The sequence below is a fragment of the Physeter macrocephalus genome, chromosome 12, assembly GCF_002837175.3.
Source record: "Physeter macrocephalus isolate SW-GA chromosome 12, ASM283717v5, whole genome shotgun sequence".
NCBI lineage: Eukaryota > Metazoa > Chordata > Mammalia > Artiodactyla > Physeteridae > Physeter > Physeter macrocephalus.
The window spans coordinates 15,159,025-15,176,330 of NC_041225.1; the positions used below are offsets into that span (position 1 = coordinate 15,159,025).

At 60.5% G+C, this 17,306-nt stretch overlaps 1 protein-coding gene across 2 annotated transcripts; it reads left to right on the forward strand.

Annotated features, from left to right (window-relative positions):
- Window positions 1-746: 746 nt before the first annotated feature.
- Window positions 747-16,385, forward strand: PROM2 (prominin 2). Of its 2 annotated transcripts, XM_055089053.1 has the most exons (24): window positions 747-1,085; window positions 1,756-1,805; window positions 2,248-2,450; window positions 2,546-2,666; window positions 2,967-3,030; window positions 3,259-3,348; window positions 3,636-3,835; window positions 4,231-4,305; window positions 5,110-5,173; window positions 5,418-5,577; window positions 5,896-6,048; window positions 7,027-7,150; window positions 7,644-7,735; window positions 7,862-7,946; window positions 10,694-10,840; window positions 11,328-11,399; window positions 12,138-12,230; window positions 12,366-12,419; window positions 12,722-12,802; window positions 13,020-13,088; window positions 13,870-13,959; window positions 14,186-14,292; window positions 14,644-14,714; window positions 14,927-16,385. In XM_055089053.1, exons 1-23 carry the CDS (start codon window positions 842-844, stop codon window positions 14,705-14,707), a joined length of 2,502 nt encoding a protein of 833 aa, XP_054945028.1. In that variant the 5' UTR covers window positions 747-841; the 3' UTR covers window positions 14,708-14,714; window positions 14,927-16,385. The 2 variants fall into 2 exon arrangements, with proteins under 2 accessions (XP_054945028.1, XP_028352952.2); XM_028497151.2 differs by lacking the exons at window positions 747-1,085; window positions 1,756-1,805; window positions 2,248-2,450; window positions 2,546-2,666; window positions 2,967-3,030 and having other exon boundaries at window positions 3,247-3,348; window positions 14,644-14,718; window positions 14,927-16,380.
- Window positions 16,386-17,306: the final 921 nt, after the last annotated feature.

Genomic DNA, 17,306 nt, shown 5'->3' on the forward strand with positions numbered 1-17,306 from the left:
CCCTCCCTATCCCACCCCTCTAGGTGGTCACAAAGCACCGAGCTGATCTCCCTGTGCCATGCGGCTGCTTCCCACTAGCTGTCTATTTTACGTTTGGTAGCGTCTATATGTCCACGCCACTCTCTCACTTCATCTCTGGGCGTATTCCTGATAGTTCTTTCAGCTGATGACTGGATGGGACATTGCTGGGCACGGCTTTGCTGGGATTTACTCTCCCAAAGGATTGTGCCCTTCTCAGTGGCCCCTCAGAGAGCTGCTCTGGACAAAGCCCTGTGGCCTCTGTGCTCCAGAATGACCTGGCACGGGCGCAGGCATGACCCGAGGAAACAGAGCAGGCCCCAGAGGAAGCTGGGGGAGGAGCCTGGTTCCTGCGCCCGGCGGCTGGTCTTGCCGCACTCCGGGCCAGACCTTTCACGGGGTAGTTGTTTTCCCAGGCCCCAGATTTGGCGGCTGCGTCTGGGCGCAGGATGTAATCGTTGAAACTGGGCCATCCTAGATAACCCAGAGGTACTGAGGTGCCTTCCCCACCCCGCTCCGGAGGCAGCCCTCCCAGGAACATCTGGGGAGGGGAGAGGGCGCCCAGGCTCCCACCCAAGGCCGCTGGGAGCGGGTCCGGACCAGGCCCTGCCCCCCACCCCGCAAACCCCACCCCCAGCCCAGGCCTCCGCCCCTGCCCCGGCCGCGCTCCGGGCGGGTGCCCAGGTAGCCCAAACCTGTCGGGCCGGTTTCGAGAGCAGCGGGACGGAGGCTGGTGAAGGATGCACGGCCTGCCCCGTGCGCGGCCCGCGCTCTCGGCAGCCTGAGCCCCGTCCGCCCGGCCCGCAGCCCACCGGCCGACCCCATGGTGCGTGCGCCCGGCCTCCTGGCGGCCCTGCTGGCCCTGGGGCTGGCCCTGGCCCTGGCCCTGCGGCGGGCGGGCGCGGCGGACTGCGGGGCCCTCGGCCCGGCGGAGCGCCTGGCGTTCGCCCCGGCGGCCAACGCCCGCTGGCTGGCCCCTCGCGTCCGCGCGCCGGGGCCCCTGGACCCCCTCTACGGCACCGTGCGCCGCTTCCTCGCCGTGGTGCAGCTCAAGCCCTTCCCCGCCGGTGAGTGCGCCCCTCCCCCGGGCGGGCCTCGGCGGGTATTGGGTCCCCACCCTGCCCCCTAATCTCCTCTCCACCGAGGGGCGCACCCACCGTCGGCAGGCACTTGGAGGGCAGGGTCCCCAGCACTCCCCAGCCCCACCTTCCTCCCCAGAAGGCCCGGGCTGGGACCCAGGGCATCACCCTCCTGTGTGACCTTGGACAAGCCCCTTTTCCTCTCTGAGCCGCGGTTTCTCTGTCCTAAGGTAGAGGAAGTTACAGTCAAAGTTCTCCAAGAGCTGGTTGAGTTTTTTCTCTGGGTCTGGGTCGCCGTGGTGGTTGTGAGGACCTGGAGGGGCAGCAGGACAGCTCCCAGCCTGTCCCTTGCCTCTTAGGGGAAGGGCTGCTGCTAGGCCAGGCCCCTTCTCTGCTTTTAACCGGGCTGCCGGCTTCCCCGCTGCAGGGCCTACCTGGGGGGCCCAGGAGGAGGGCTGAGCCAGGCCTCCCTGCAGACACAGCCTGCTGTAGCCCGGCTGAGGCACGAGGGCTCGGGGCTGTGGTGACACCGCCTTCCCCGAGGGTGCCGAGGTGGTGGGAGGACCCCCTTCGGAGAACCCACCTTTGCCTGGCAGCGGGGGTGGACACAGGGGCGGGGCAGTCGCTGCCCCCAGACCCAGCTTGACTCTTTTCCTAGAGCTGATAAAGGCCTTGCTGAATGAGCCATCCTCCGTGAAGGCGGACGAGGTGAGCGCTGGGGCAGCTGCCGGGGGAGGGCGTTCAGCGGTGAGCACGAGGGACCGAGGAAGGAGAAGGGCCTCGTCGGCTCAGCCCACCTTGCTGGGTGTGCCCCAGGGTGGGGTTTCTGGCATCCCTTCCCCTTTTCCGTGAGCACTGCAGTCCCCGGACCTGATTTCTAACCACGGCTCTGCCCTTCAGCGGCTGTGGGGTTTGCAGGGAGCCCTAGCCTCCCTGGACTTCAGTTCCCTTGTTTGTGGGATGGTAAATAACACCAAGGACACGGTGCCCCTCACAAGAGTTAAAGGAGATGCGAGATGTGTGCGTGGTGCCCCCGCCGCCCCGCCCCCGGGTGTGCCTCCCTCCCGTCGGGTTTCCCTCTGGAGTCAGGCGGGAGAGGGCAGGGGTGGCAGGGTCAGGACAGCCCCTCGTGCCTTGCTGCCCTGCCCAGGTGGTGCGGTATGAGGCAGGCTACGTGGTGTGTGCCGTGATCACCGGCCTCTACCTCCTGGTGGTACCCACCGCTGGGCTCTGCTTCTGTTGCTGCCGCTGCCGCCGGCGCTGTGGGGGCCGAGTGAAGATGGAGCACAAGACGATGGCCTGCGAGCGAGGCACCCTCGTGGGCTTCCTGCTGCTGACCACCCTCGTGCTGCTGTGAGGGGCGCCCAGGTCAGGCGGGAGGCGTGGGCCGAGGCCCAGGGTGCCCACGGGCATCCAGCCAGCCCCTTCCTCTTCCCCCATCCCCGCAGGGTCGGCGTGGTCACTGCCTTTGTCACCAACCAGCGCACGCATGAGCAGATGGGCCCCAGTGCCAAGGCCCTGCCGGAGACTCTGCTCAGCCTCCGGGGCCTGGTCTCCGACGTCCCCCAGGTGAGCACCAGGTAACCCCGCACGTGCCCCCATGAGCGCCAGCCATGGGCGGGACAGAGCAGGGTGGGTCCTGCAAATTCGTGCTCAGCCTGCGAATTAGAGAGGGTGCCCCTTCCAGCTCGCACCTGACTGCCCCCTGCTGGAGAGTCACTGTAATCCATGATGGCACCCATGGTTTTCTCAGGACGGAAGCCCAGTCAGTTGTTGCGGGTAGTGGGGGGAATAAGGGCTGGGGAAGGGACGGGAGCCGGGGTGTCCAGTGACAGGAAAGAGCAGCCTCACGGCCCTGTGTTTGCCTAGGAGCTGCAGGCCGTGGCACAGCAGTTTTCCCTTCCTCAGGAGCAAGTCTTGGAGGAACTGGATGGTGAGGGTTCCAGCTCAGGCCTGCCTTGGGGAGGCCTCTCATCCCCTCATCCCGGGCTCCACCTGGGAACACCCTCGCAGAGGTGGGGATAGGGTCCAGCTGGGGAGCACGGCGGCCACGCTGCCGCAAGACCACCCTCCGGAACCCAGGGGAGGAGGATGGTTGGGTGGTGGGGGGGGGCCCTAGGCTCCCGGGGGCCAGCCCCGCAGACGGCCCTGTGCTCTCCAGGTGTCAGCAGAAGCATCGGGAACGTAATCCACACCCAGCTCAAGAGCACGGTGTATGAGGTCCTGGCCTCCGTGCTCAGCCTGGGCCAGGGTGAGTGTCGCTGGGGGGCCGGCCCCGCCCTCGCCCAGCCCTGCATTTCTTACACGAAGTCAGCGGTCCCCACCCCTGACTTTCTCACGGCTTTATCCTAGGATCCCTTCTGGCACCTTTGCCCGCTCCTGGCTTAACGTGCCCCAGGGCAGCTTCCATTATAACTACAGAGATTAAGGACCGCCAGTCCCTTGGGTTTGGGAGGGAAAGATGTCCTGCCTCCGGCAAGGTCTCCGAGGATGCTGTCGCAGTGGAGACCACTCAGTCCAAATGTGGCTCTCTCGCAGCCCTGCAGGTGTCCGTGGACCACCTCCGAGCCCTGAACGCCACCTCCGTGGAACTTCAGGAGGGGCAGCAGGCCCTGGCGCCGGCTGTCCAGAGGCACCGGGAGCACCTCCTGGCCCTGCTGCAGGAGCCCGGCTGCCGGGGCTGTGCAGAGGCCCTGGACAGAGCCCACGCCTTGGAGCTGGGAGCCGACTTCAGCCAGGTGCAGGCCCAGGGCTGAGGCCCCTTGGGGCGAAAGGGGCTGCTCTGCCCGCTGCTCCAGGAACCCCCGGGCAGCCTCTATTCCGGGTGTTTCCTGAAGCGGACTCCTGGTCCCTTTCCCTGGGCTGCCCCTCCCCTCTCCACGCACCCAGGGTTAACGATGGTCATCCTGGCAGCGGGGCGAGAGCTTCCCTGGGCCGCGCGCTGTGCCGTGAGCTCACGTGACTTCGCTTCGTGAGCTCTCGCTGCCACCCGGGGCCTTCGGGGCCGTGGTGGTCCCCATCTTGCACGCGAGGACACTGAGTATCCAGAGGCCTCTGCCCCCATCCGTCCCCAAGGACCCCTCCCGGGCCTCTCCGTGGACTTTGTCATAACAACCCCCTCAAACCATTTCAGGTGCCCTCTGTGGACGATGCCCTGTATCGGCTGAAAGGTGTCCCAGAGGCCAACTTCTCCAGCATGGTCCAGGAGGTGAGTGCCTGCCCCAGTCTACCCGACTTCTTCGCAGCCTGGCTGGGAGCTCAGATGTGAGGGGCCTCAGTTTTTCTCTTTTGGGGTGGGAACCCAGTTGAACCTAAGACTTGGGTCACATCCGGGCCTCACCCACCACGTGGCGCCCTGGGCTGGAGGCTCGCGATGCTGGTCCTTGTGTGCGCGGGGTCTGGTCGGGGAGGCAGGCCTGGAGCTCAGAAGGAAGAGCTAGGACCCTCAGGGGGTGGGGTCCGGGGATGGCCAAGGAGCGAGCACGCAAGCTGAGCCCCAGACGACAGGCGGGCTCTCCTGGGTGGAGACGGGCTGTGGGGAAAGGTGCAGCATGAGTCAGCACCTGTGACCCAGGGCCTGGAAGATGCCGGGGTTGGGGAAACGGTGAGTCAATCGTGCTGGGTAACTAGAGCAGAATGTTCCAGGAGGAGGGAAATGGGGCCTGAGGCTGGAAGAATAGACTGGAGCTGGACTTTAGGGAAATAGACCTGGTGGCCCTGTGCAGAGTGGCCGGGAGAGGTAAGAGGATGGCTAGGAGTCTACTGCAATAGTCTAAGCAAGAGGGGCGGGGACAGGAAGGAGCAATGTTTGGGGGAATTGAGTCAGGCTAGGCCGAGGGAGGGGAGAAGAAGGCATTGACCAAGAGAGCAAAGGGAAGCCTGTTTCCTGATTTCCTGGGCTGGGAGCACTGAGGGGGGGATGCTCTCCCACTGGACCTGGTGATGCAGGGGTCCCCCAAGCTAGGACACCCAGGCGGAGAGCAGGAGGCACAGCTGCATTTGGTTCCGGCAGGAGAACAGTACCTTCAACGCCCTCCCGGCTCTGGCTACCTTGCAGACGGCCGACGTGATCAGAGGTGAGGCCCTGCCCGAGGGCCAGGCTGGCTGCCTAGGATGCCCCCCAACCCACCCCTACCGACGAGGCTTGTTGAGAGAGGAGTGGGGTGGTGGGGTGGGGGAGGTGAAGGCTGTCCTCTTGGCTGGGCCTGGACAGAGAGTAAACCATCTCTGTGCCTCCCAGATGTTCTTCCTGTCCATCCATCTCCTCCCTGGGCCCCTGGGGGTCTTCCCCATCCCATAAGCCCCTGCTGCTTTGGGCAGAGCTGAAGAAGGTGGTGGCCCAGCAGCCTAGAGAGCTGAGGACCCTGGTCGAAGAATTCCCAGGCTGGGAGGCGGCTTCTCGCTGGAGCCAAGCACTGGAGGAGATGGAACAGAGCAGCCGCCCCTACCTGAAGGAGGTGCAGAGATACGAGAAATACAGGTGCCTGGGAACCCGTGGGGGTGGGTGGAACGGGCAGCTCAGCTTCTCAGCCCCCCTGGAACCAATTTCCAGCCCTCATCAACCCTCCTTATACTAAGTCTCCGCCTCCATTTAAGCCAAGACCCCTCTCTCATCGGGCCTCCGTGTCCCCACCTTGGCTGTGTGCCCTGGGGCTCTGAGCCCGGGGACCCTATAGGAAGTCACACTTCTAAAGCCTCAGCCTTGGGGTAGTGGCCCCACCCAGCCGCTAGGTCCTCCAGCAGCCCCTCCTGTGCCCACTACTGCCCTTTCCGTGACGTCCCACCTTCTCTGTGGCAGGTGGATTGTGGGCTGCGTGCTGTGCTCTGTGGTCCTGCTTGTGGTGGTCTGTAACCTGCTGGGCCTCAACCTGGGCATCTGGGGGCTCTGTAAGAGGGAAGACCCCAGCCACTCGGAAGCCAAGGGCGAGGCTGGAGCCCGCTTCCTCATGGTGTAAGAAGGGCTGGGGAGAGGGGGAGGGTCTCCCCCCCCCCCGCCCCCGGGCTGGCACGTTCCTCTCATGCCCACGGACAGCTTCTGGTGTAGCTGCAGGAGCGAGTCCTGGAGATCAAGAGACTGAGCTCTGGGCTGACTTGTTGGGTGGCCCTGGGCAAATTATAACCCAACTGGGCCTCGATGTCCTCATTTGTATAAAAGGGTTGGCCTAGAGCAGGAATGCAGATAAGAAGCACTTCCCCTTCCCACACCAGTGGCAACTTTAATAATTAATGGGCACCTTTTCTCTCTGAGCCCAGATACAGCCTCAGAATCCTGCTTAACCCAGTGTCCAGGCAGCACTACTCTTAGGAGGTGGCACCAGAGGTAGAATCTGTTTGCCAGCCCTGAACTAGATAGTCTCTAAGGCCAGGGCTGCCATATTGAGTTGTGCAGGAGGGTCACTGTATAAAGGTGCCTGGCCAAAGGGGTGAGTGAAATCCAGCCCATGTTTCACTCTCCAAGCCTCAAATCCTGGCATGGGGCCATGCCTGTCTCACAAAGAAGCCCTGGTCAGTGGCACAGGTCCTACTCAGATGCTGTAGGTTGCTGCCTCTGCTGGTGGGTCATGGCTGGCCATGCCAGGTGGTCCTGTTGAGGCTGAGCTCTGGAGCTGGTCACCTCCATGTGTCCTCGGCCCAGAGGCCGGCAGCCCTGGCTCTTTGAGCAAGACAGCTGTGCTCTCCTCTAGGCTGCCAGGGCCAGCCAGGGCACCAGTGGTAGAGTGGTGATGGGGGAGGATGGGGTGGGGACAGTGAGCGGTTCTGAGTCCTCTCTCCTGCCCTGGAGGCTGAGTCCTCTGGCTCCTCTCCCCGAAGGGCTCTGCCCCGGGGCTGACGCACTGACCATGCTGGCCCCGGGATGGAGATGGGGATGGAGGGCATGGTCCAGGGCGTCCTCCCTCCTGTCTCAACCCTGTCCCTCCGCCTCCTCCAGGGGTGTGGGCTTCGGCTTCCTCTTTGCTGCGCCCCTCATCCTCCTTGCCTTCACCACCTTCCTGCTGGGTGGCAACGTGCAGACCCTGGTGTGCCGGAGCTGGGAGAGCGGGGAGCTATATGAGGTGGGCCTGCCCCGCTCTGGGGCCCAGAGGGACGTGGAGGGAGCTGTGGGCAGAGCAGGAGGTTTAGAAGGAAGTAGGAGCCCGAGGGGTTAAAAGGGAGAGAGAGACAGGAGGAATGATGGAGGCGGCCAAGGAAAGAGATGGAAAACCACCGGTGAGAGAAGAGAGCCAGTGAGTCCCCGGAAGGCTGCCCAGGCCCCAGGCAGGGACCTCGAAGGATGGCACCCAGACCTGAGCCCCTCTGCCCTCCTAACACTGAGTCTGGGAATTGGGGATCCTTGTTCCCTGTTGCATTGAGCAGGTGAGTCACGGGGAGGGTCCCTGCCAGGATTTAGGGCCCAGGAGTGATCTGAGTCAGAGGCAGGTGTGGGCTGGAGTCACAGGGTTGTGGTCTCTGCTGTGCCAGGGCGGCGTGGGACTAGGCCCTGGGAAGCTGGGTGGCCTTGCCCCCAACTCCCCGCTCCAGGCCCGTTCCTCTGTGTCCCATCCCCAGTTTGCAGACACTCCGGGGAACTTGCCGTCATCCATGAACTTGTCCCAGCTTCTTGGCCTGAAGAAGAACCTCAGCGTCCTCCTGGCCTATCAGTGAGCGGGAAGCGTGGGCTGGGGGACGGGGTGTGAGGAGGGGCTGAGGTGGGCATCCCATTAGGATGAAGTCAGCCCCCCCCTCCCCCCCTCCTCTCATCTCTGATGCCTGTCGTTCCTCCCCAGGCAATGCAAGCAAGGGGCTGCGCTCTGGACGGTCCTGCAGCTCAATGACTCCTATGACCTGGAGAAGCACCTGGATATCAGCCAGGTGAGAGAACCTTCTGGAATGCAGTGGGGACCCCTCCTGCAGATCCCCCTTCTTCTGGTCTTGCCTTGCTGGAGGGACCATCTCCTTGAACCCGAGAAGTCTGCAAGAGCAGTTGAGGCGCCTCAGGGGCAGAGGACCCAGGTGCAAGCTCAGGACCTGGCCCAGGGCTAGAGCCCAGGGCGGCTTCCAGAGTGTGTGGGTGGGTGCGTGAATGCCTGGAGGCTCTGACCAGCGCTGAGCACTGAACACAGGTGAGGTTGAGGCCGGACAGGTGGTGACAGTGCGTGAGAGGACTAGGGTGTGTGTCCTGACTGAGGACAGCCATTGGTTTGGATGCTTCAGTTGGGAGCGGGGAGGTTGGCGAGGGAGTGTGACAGTGAAAACGATGGTGATGAAGTTGGGTACCACTGGAGGAGGGCTCCCCACGGCCTGTTCCCTAACCACTGGACTTTGCCAGAACTTGATGTGTAGAACTGGAGAGATTTACTCACACTGGCAAGAGACAGTTCTGGAACAAAGAAAAGGAAGTGCTCCTTCACGAGAGGAGACATACTTTGAGAATGTGATTCTCCTAAGGGTGCACAGAAGCTGTAACACACCCCCTCCTTTCCTCTCTTCACGCCTAAATGAGGTGGGAGGAGAGCTGCCTTGGCTCCCAGGGTCTCCCAGGAGCCCTTCCCAAGCATATCCTGGGAAAACCACATTTCTCCCGCCTGCTTCTCCCCCCATCCCTCCTAAACTGCTGACTCCCGATTCTGCCTTGTCTTCAGAAACCTTCCAACTCCTCTTTTTTTTTAAAAAAAAATTTATTTTATTTATTTATTTTTGGCTGCACTGGGTCTTCATTGCTGCGCGTGGGCTTTCTCTAGTTGTGGCAAGCGGGGGCTACTCTTCGTTGCGGTGCGCGGGCTTCTCATTGCGGTGGCTTCTCTTGTTGCGGAGCACAGGCTCTAGGCGCGCGGGCTTCGGTAGTTCTGGCACGCGGGCTCAGTAGTTGTGGCGCACGGGCTTAGTTGCTCCGCGGCATGTGGGATCTTCCCGGACCAGGGCTTGAACCTGCGTCCCTCACGTTGGTGGGCGGATTCTTAACCACTGCGCCACCAGGGAAGCCCTTTTTTTTTCTTTTCTTTTTTAAATTTATTTTATTTATTTACCAACTCCTCTTGAATCCACCACCTGCTGCTACTCCGCAGGGTAGCATAGCCAAGTGGTCCAGATTTCAGTCCCAACTCCACGCCTTAAACTATAACCTGGGCAGTTTCCTTAATGCCGTAGCCGTCTCCTCTTTCAGCGTCTCTAATCAGACGAGAGGTCCAACGAGCAGGCACTGTCCTGCTGCAAGGCCCCAGGGTGAAGGCTGGCCACGGAGGGCTGCAGCAGGGGGCCTGAGCAGAGGAGGCCCTGTGCTCGGCCTGCTGAAAGGGGAGGGCTCTCAGCCCTGGTCCAGGGAAGGGAGGGGTCCGGGTCACAGAAGAGTCTGGACAGATAGGGCTTCAGGTCCAGAGGGACTGGGCAGTCCTTGGGGGCCATCTGGCAACAAACCAAATGTGACCTTAGGAGAACTTGTCCTCGAAGGAGATAATAGTGAGCTGATGACGCAGAGATAATTAAGACAAGGTGTGCTTTCCCGGGCACCAGGAGGACTCTGCCCACCTTGAGACCTCTCCTTTACCTGTGTGTTACTGGTGCCTGAAATGCTGCTCTAAGACCCCCGCCTCTGAGAGGATGGGCCTTTTCTCCCCCCGGGGAGGGCATTGTGAGGGGTGGCGAGAGGTGAGCTGAGCTGGGCTACCCCCGTCTTCAGCCTCTCACCTGTGAAACATCGGGGCTGAATTTCATGCCCTTTAAATCTCTCCCAGCAGTGGTTGGAAAATGTCGAGTCCCTTTTTTTTTTTTTTTTTGCGGTACGCGGGCCTCTCACTGCTTGGGCCTCTCCCGTTGCGGGGCACAGGCTCAGTGGCCATGGCTCACGGGCCCAGCTGCTCCGCGGCATGTGGAATCTTCCCGGACCGGGGCACGGGGCCTCTCCCGTTGCGGAGCACAGGCTCCGGACGCGCAGGCTCAGCGGCCACGGCTCACGGGCCTAGCCGCTCTGCGGCACGTGGGATCTTCCCGGACCGGGGCGCGAACCCGTGTCCCCTGCATCGGCAGGCGGACTCTCAACCACTGCGCTACCAGGGAAGCCCCATCGAGTCCCTTTTTAAACTGTGCTCCGTCTTAGAAATGTGATTGTGTCTATTCACTCGTTCATCCATTCACTCATTTTTACACATTCAACAAATTTGTACGGCACCCACCACGTATGAGCCTCTGCTCTAGATGCTGAGGGTTTGGTACAGAGGGGGCAGATGAGGTGCCGTTCTCATGGAGCTGATGGCAGTAAACTAGTACCCAGATAAGTAAATAGCACACAGGTGCTGTGAACACCTTAACACAAGGTGACGTGATAAAGATGGGCCGGGGAAGCTATTTTTCTTCTGGGTGGCCTGGGAAGGTCTGTGCTTCTGTCCAGTAGCCAGATAGGTGCTGGAGGACAGCTGGGTCTTGCTGGGGGTAAGGTGGAGCTGGGATGGGTGGGGAGCAGAGGCCTGCTGGGAGCCTGTCTGGGGCTGGGAGTGTCCAGGGTAGGGGCCCTGGATATCCAGAAGGAGGGCCCTGAGGGCCTGCTGACCCCTCACCTAGGACAGCAGCTCTGGGGTCCTGGTTCAGCCACCGAGCACGGCTCCACCCTGCTCCCTCCCTTCCAGTACACTGCCAAGCTGCAGCAGGAGTTGCAGAAACTCAAAGTGGACGTGAAGAATCTGGACCTGCTGAGCCCAGCCGCCCGCCAGGACCTGGAGGCCCTGCAGAGCAGTGGGCTTGAGAGCATCCACTACCCAGGCTTCCTTGTTGAGGTCAGCAGTGGGTACCTCAGGCCAGACCACGGCGGAGCAGAGGGGCCCGCAGAGGAGCTGGGGGTCGGGGAGCTGTCTCGCCTTGTCTTGGCCCTCCACCATCCCTGGACTCCTCCACATGCCCCTGGGGCCTCTTCTGCTGGGGGTGTCTCCGGACCATGTGCCCCGGGTGCCAGCACCTGGGCTGAGCGAGAACGAGTGCGCCTCCACCCAACAGCGTGTGTTGCTGTCCAGGGTCCTGAACCCACTGCTGTGGCAGATGCTGGCGGGACGTCACCTCTCCGCTGGTTTACACCAGAGGGCGCCTCATTATTTTTTCTTTCCTAGTGGAAAATGTCTCATATGTTCCACAATTTCAGGTCAAACCCACTGTGACTGATGTGTCACAATAGACTTAGCTGGTGTGGGTGCTTTGGAAAAGACTGGGAATTCTGGGGCTGGGAGAGCCAGGGTTCATCGCCTCTTGGCCTCTCCTGTCCATCTCCAGATTCAGAAGCCTGTGGTGAACATCAGCGTGGAGAAGCTGGCCCAGGAGCTGGAGGGACTGTCCCAGACCCAAGTGAGGAGGGAGCAGAGACCCCACTTGGCAGGCTGCAGCCAGAGGCCTGGGAGGGGGGACGGGGTGGGAGCGCCTGAGTTGGGGAGGGGACTGAGGGCCCCTGCCACTGAGGGCTGAGACTCTGGACCCCCGGCTGGGATGAAGGGTTCTGTAGCATCAGCTCTGGCTCAAGCTCTACCACCAACTGGCTGTGTGGCCTTGGGCAAATCATTCCTCATCTCTGGGCCTCGGCGTCTTCATCTCTAAAGTGGATTATCACCCACTTCACGTCAGATGACGTCACATATGGTCTGACATCGCACAGCTGAGAAGCATTGCTAGGTGCATACCGCTTGTGGAATCTGCTGGGACAGATGCTGTGAGGACAGCCCGATGGATCAGATATCATGACAGTTGCCTCTAGAAGCTTAAAATGTACTGGAAAAAGTAGCACTTTGTATTTATAAATATAGAGAGTTTAAAAAGTTCTTTTCAAGACATCTCATAGACACCCCTCCCCTACCCCCCACGATGTGCAGAGCAAGCTAGGGCTGGACTTGGAACTTGGGCGCAGGCCCCCAAACCCAGATCTGGCCAAGGAACTTAAGGAGGCCTCAGTTTTCTGCCTCTGAGCCCAGCCTCTGATTCCGGCACTTTCCACATCCCTCCAGTACGTCTGGTCAAACAGTTTTGTGAAGGACATGTCGGCAAAGCCTGTCTCGGCCTGGCAGAGTGCCATTCTGATCTGTCTCCCCTCAGGGCAATACTGTGCTGGGGCAGCAGCTGCAGAAGGAGGCCCAGGGGCTCAGAAACCTCCATCAGGAGAAGCTCCTCCTTCAGCAGAGGCTTGTGGTAAGTCTGGAGGCTCAGGGAGTCCGGGACCTGGAGGGGAGATGCAGGGAGGGGGCAAGGAAGAGGAGAGGGATGCTGGGAACCCTCCCTCCTACCAGTTCCTTCCTGTGACCAGCCCTGATCTCTTTTTCACAGGCTAAGCTCAACCTCAGTGTCCATGCCCTGGCATCCTCTGCGCCACTTCTCCAGGTGGCTGCTGGGGATGGATGGGGAGGGGGGAGCAGCTGGGCAGCAGGGGGAGGAAGAACGTGCGGGCCCAGCTGGCTAGGGACCTCGCCTGCTCTGCCCAGTCCCACTGGAAGTTGAGGGTGGGGTGGGAAGAAATGAGGGTGGGTGGGCAGATCCTTGAGGACCACCATATGTGGCCTCTGTCCTTAGGGCCTAACACCGCCCACCCCAAGGTGAGTATGTTGTGTGTCGTACGTTGAGTTAATGAATGGGTGAGTGAATGAGTGGCTGTTCCCTGACTGAGCCCCTCTCCTCTCCCCCAGCTGGAGACCTCAGATGTCTTGGACAGAGTCACTCACCTGAAAGGAGAGCTGCCTACCTGGGCCACCCGTATCCTGAAGAATGTGAGTGGAAGGGTGGGGCGGGGGGCGGGTTTCAGAGTCAGAGGTGAGTTGAAGGGTTAAGGCTCGCAGGGCTCCCACCCCAGGATTCTCCAGCCCTGCCCCGTCACCGTGGCTCCCAGGAAAGCCAGCTTGGCCTGTCTTGATGGTGCCAGGCATGGGGGACAGGGGTGCTGGCCCTGGGATTCCGACCAGCCCAGGGCTTCTCTCTTCCCTGCAGGAAAGTGAGTGTTTCCTGACCCGGGAGATGGGCTACTTCTCCCAGTACGTGGCCTGGGTGAGAGAGGAGGTGAGTGTGGGCTCAGACCCTCCTGGCCTCAGGCAAGCTTCCAGCGGTACCAGCTGTTCAACCTCCTCTGCCCCCCGAGAGCCCCTGGGGGTGCCCTAGGCCTTCAGGATTGAACCCAAACTCCCAAACCTGGCATCTGGCTGGCTGGGTTCTGCCCATCTCCCAATCTCTGCCATAGCCCTTCTCTGAGGCCTGAGCGTGGACCGGGCTGGCTGTGGCTCTCTGGGACATGCCGTCCACACCTGGCCCCCCGCCCTTCCTCGTGCTGGTCCCCTCGCCTAGCCTGCCTGAGGCCAGCCCTGCCCTCGAAGTCCACCTCCTCCTGCGGGCCCTTGCTGATCACAGCCTCTGCGGGCTGTCTACCACCCACACTGGACCGACAGGGGTCTCGCTTAACCCTGAGTGTGTCTGTACATGCGTGTGGGAGTATGTGTGTATGCAAGTATGTACGTGTGTGCAGTGCATCGTGTGTGTGTGCACACGTGTTGCCTCCCAGTGAGAGTGTGACTTAGAGAACAGCTCTGGGCACACAGTAGGGGCTTAACCGAGGCTGGTGAACAGGGTGGGAAAGGCAGGAGGTGAGCGATGAGCTGATGGCAGTGTGTCCTCCCTTCTCTGTGTTGCCACATCCGTGTGTCTGTGTGCAGCTGTGCAGTGGCTCCCCACTGTGTCCCTGGGCCTGTCTGTGTCCCTGGGCCTGTCTGTGTCCCTGTCAACCTCCCTCTGGGCACCTGTGGGTCTGGGTGTGTCTGCATGTACCTGCCTCACGTTGACACCACAGGTGACTCAGCGAATCGCCACCTGCCAGCCCCTCTCCACAGCCCTGGACAATGGCCGTGTGATCCTGTGTGACATGGTGGCTGACCCCTGGGTGAGTGCCCCCCAGCCCATCAGGGCTCGTGGACGTGGAGGCCCCCATGGGAGGGGCAGCGTAAGGGGGCCCCTGCCGCGGGCCTGCACCCCCGTCCTTTCCCTCAGCTCTGAGAATGTGTCCCCATGCCCCACACTGAGTCAGCGGGGGGACTGGGGGTGCAGAGCGGGCTGGGAAAACGCCACTGCCCAGACACAGTGCGCTGACCTCACCTCCTGTGTTCCAGAACGCCTTCTGGTTCTGCCTGGGGTGGTGCACCTTCTTCCTGATCCCCAGCATCATCTTTGCTGTCAAGACCTCCAAATACTTCCGTCCCATCCGGAAACGCCTCAGGTGAGGAGGCTGCCAGGACTGTGGGGTGCAGCAGGGGCCCAGGAAGGAGCCCTTGCAGCTGCTGGGCCCGGCCCCTGCTGCACCCCGTCTGAGACCTCCAGGCAGAGGAGGCTTACGCCTAACCCTGAAGAGTCATACAATCTGAGGAGCTCCAGGGCCAGGAAGTTCTTCCATGTGTCTGCCCCGAATCCTTCTTGCTGCAACACATCCGCCAGACCTAACTTTTGGGCACTCTTGCTACCCCTGAAGAGCTTCTGAGGCAGGAAGTTCCGGGCTCTGGGCTCGTTCCTGTGTCGGGGCTGAGGGTCTGGGCCTGGGGGCCTCACTCACTCACTTCCTGTGATGCTGCAGCTCCACCAGCTCCGAGGAGACTCAGCTCTTCCACATCCCCCGGGTCACCTCCCTGAAGCTGTAGGACCCCAGTGAGTGAGTTGCCCCCCGCTTAATTCCTTGGTGCCAAGGGTGGGGCTGAGAAGGGAAGGGAAGGGTTTGGGATCTGGGGTCTCCAGGGCCCAGGAGGGCAGGAGGGTTCTGGGACTTGGCTGGGACTGATAGGCCTGAGCTCAGCTCCCCCTCCCTCCCCGTCCCTCCCTCTCCCCCTCCCCTTCCCCTGTTTGTTCTTATTCCACAACAGGGATATGGCCGCAAGGTGATGCATGGGGCTGCCTGCCTTCCCTGCTGACTTGGCCTGGACCAGAGGATTTCTGTCGCTTTTGCCACCAGAGCCCAGGCTGGCATCCAGGCCTGGATTGTCCCCCAATTCCAGTTACCTGAGCCCATCTTGCTACTCCCTTTGCACTCCTTTCTGCTCATGACCTCTTCGTTCATGCTCAAAAACACACTTACCTTCTGTTGAATCTCAGAGCCAACAGGTTCCTCCAGGTGTGTCTCCCTCATCCTCCTTGCTGCAATCTGTTAGCTCCAGGAAGAGCCTGTTCTCCACCTAGTGGAATCTCCTCCTCAGCCCCTTGGCTAGGATAGAGGCCCTGCCCAGCCCCACTCTGTCCCATCTGCCCATGCCTCCCACACCTCTCCAAGCTCCTTGCCCCTTTTCCTCCTCTCCTCTGACCCCCCACTTGCCCCACTTCACTCTGTCCCCTCCCCAGCCCTCACTTCCTCCCCCCAGGGAAGCCCTTTCCCCCTTTTGTCCCCTCTTTACCTTTTGCCACTACCTGTCGGCCACAGGGACCCCTCCTGCCCAACCACACTAATCAGGTAAAGCCGCCGAGTGGGCCAGGGGCCACCATGGCCTGGGCCGGCTGCAGGCTCTGCCTCGTGGCCCCCGAGCCCTCCACTGCTCAGGGGGTGGGACCCTCCACAGGCCCCGGCCTGGATGTCTGGCCCCCAGGGGCCGTGGGAGGCCCGTGTGAAGGCTGAGCCCCCGTCTGCACCTTGGGCTGGAAGTCACACTGCTGTCCCTCGGCTTAGGGAGCACTGACTCCCTAAGAAGGGACCTGGGATGTGGACTGGACGGGGGGCTCCCCCTCGGCTCCCCAGAAGGTAGCCTCTTCGACAGTCGCCACCCAGCTTTCCCAGGAGAGATCCGGTGGCCACAAGAGGATTTTGCACTGTGGCCCGTACTTCTTCGATCCTATGCCCGTGACTGGGCATCTCCCCTAGTCCGTCCTTGTGCCCTCCCTGCGTGCTGGACCCTGAGTTCCAGAAATGGGGAAGAGGAGGGGAGAGAAGAAGAGGTGGCTAGGACCTCGGATCCATTAAAGTGTTCTCACTTGGCTAAGTCTTGGCCTTGGATCTTTCAGCTCTCCCAGGCAAGGGCCCTGGATGTGGTTGGTGCTTAGTGAGTGTTTGTGGAGAGGAGAATCCAAGGCCTCCTCTGACCACAGGCATCCAGGGGTCACCCCAGCAATCAGCAGGTGGGGAGTGGGGGAGCACGCAGACCTGGGTTGACACCTGGCTCTAACATTTGGTAACCAGGGCACCTTGAACATGATCCATGGGTCCCCTAGGCCTCAGTTTTTCCACCTGTAAAATGGGGGAAATAGTCATAGCCGCCTCCTAGGGTTGTGAATAATGTGACAATGTGTGGAAATGCCTTGGCAGGGGCCTGGCACAAAACAAATACTCAAATGCTGCTTTTTTTTTTTTTTTTTTTTCTTGCCACGACTGCTCTGGGCCAGGGGCAGAGCTGGGTCTGGGCAGATACAAGCGAAGAGGGAGATGGGTCCCCGTTCAAAGGAGCAAAGCCCTTCAAGATTAGAGTCTGCTGAGTCTCAGAGGGTGTCTATGTTTAGTTGCATCTTACAAACCAGCAACAAATTTGCTACTAGAAATTGGGACGGTGCCTACACAATGTATTGTCACTATTGCAAGCACACTCTCAGACCAGCATCCTTGAATGTAGCACAATCGCCTCTTTTGGGCTTTTCCCAGAGGATTCTTGGCTTGCTTTTCCTGTTGCCCTGTGTGGGGAACTGTAGCACCCTGCATTTTAAGAATGAGATTGATGGATAAAAATAGAACTAGAAAATGATTTAAAAAATCATTTCTAGTTCTCTATCAAAATTGCCTATCTTATCTTTTATGTATTTGAGCAAACTAAGTATAGTTATTTTAAAGTTCAATAGCTCCCTAATATGGAGCCTCTGTGAGTCTGTTTCCAGTGTCTGTTGTTTCTCTTGGTTTTTGTTAGTATCGTGTTGTCTCCTCGCATACTTGGCAAAAATTGAGCGCCACACGTTTTATATGAAAACCTGTAGAAATAATTTAAGGCACAGAATGAAATTATCTTGCTCCATGAGGATTATGTTTCCCTCGGGCAGATGCCTTGGGATCCTGCAAACCAGGTTGTTTTACTTTACTTTCAGGGACTGAGATGATTTGCAGTTCCTTGGAGCCCTTGTCTGTTTCTAGTTCATTCATATTCTGGGGGTGAAACCCTCTGGGGTCCCAACCCAAAGCATGAAAGATTTGCCGGGTACCCCCTGCTTTTGGTGGGCCTAGTTTTGACCTCCTTAGTCCCAGAGGCTGTTAACAGCTCTGCTCAGCACCTTTGC

Excerpts from the sequence above, each read along its gene's own strand:
- PROM2 (XM_055089053.1), top strand. The coding sequence starts at position 842 with ATGGTGCGTGCGCCCGGCCTCCTGGCGGCCCTGCTGGCCCTGGGGCTG. Across the intron at positions 6,049-7,026 it reads GGAGCCCGCTTCCTCATGGT|GGGTGTGGGCTTCGGCTTCC; the intron begins GTAAGAAGGGCT and ends CGCCTCCTCCAG. Across the intron at positions 13,089-13,869 it reads TGGCCTGGGTGAGAGAGGAG|GTGACTCAGCGAATCGCCAC; the intron begins GTGAGTGTGGGC and ends TTGACACCACAG.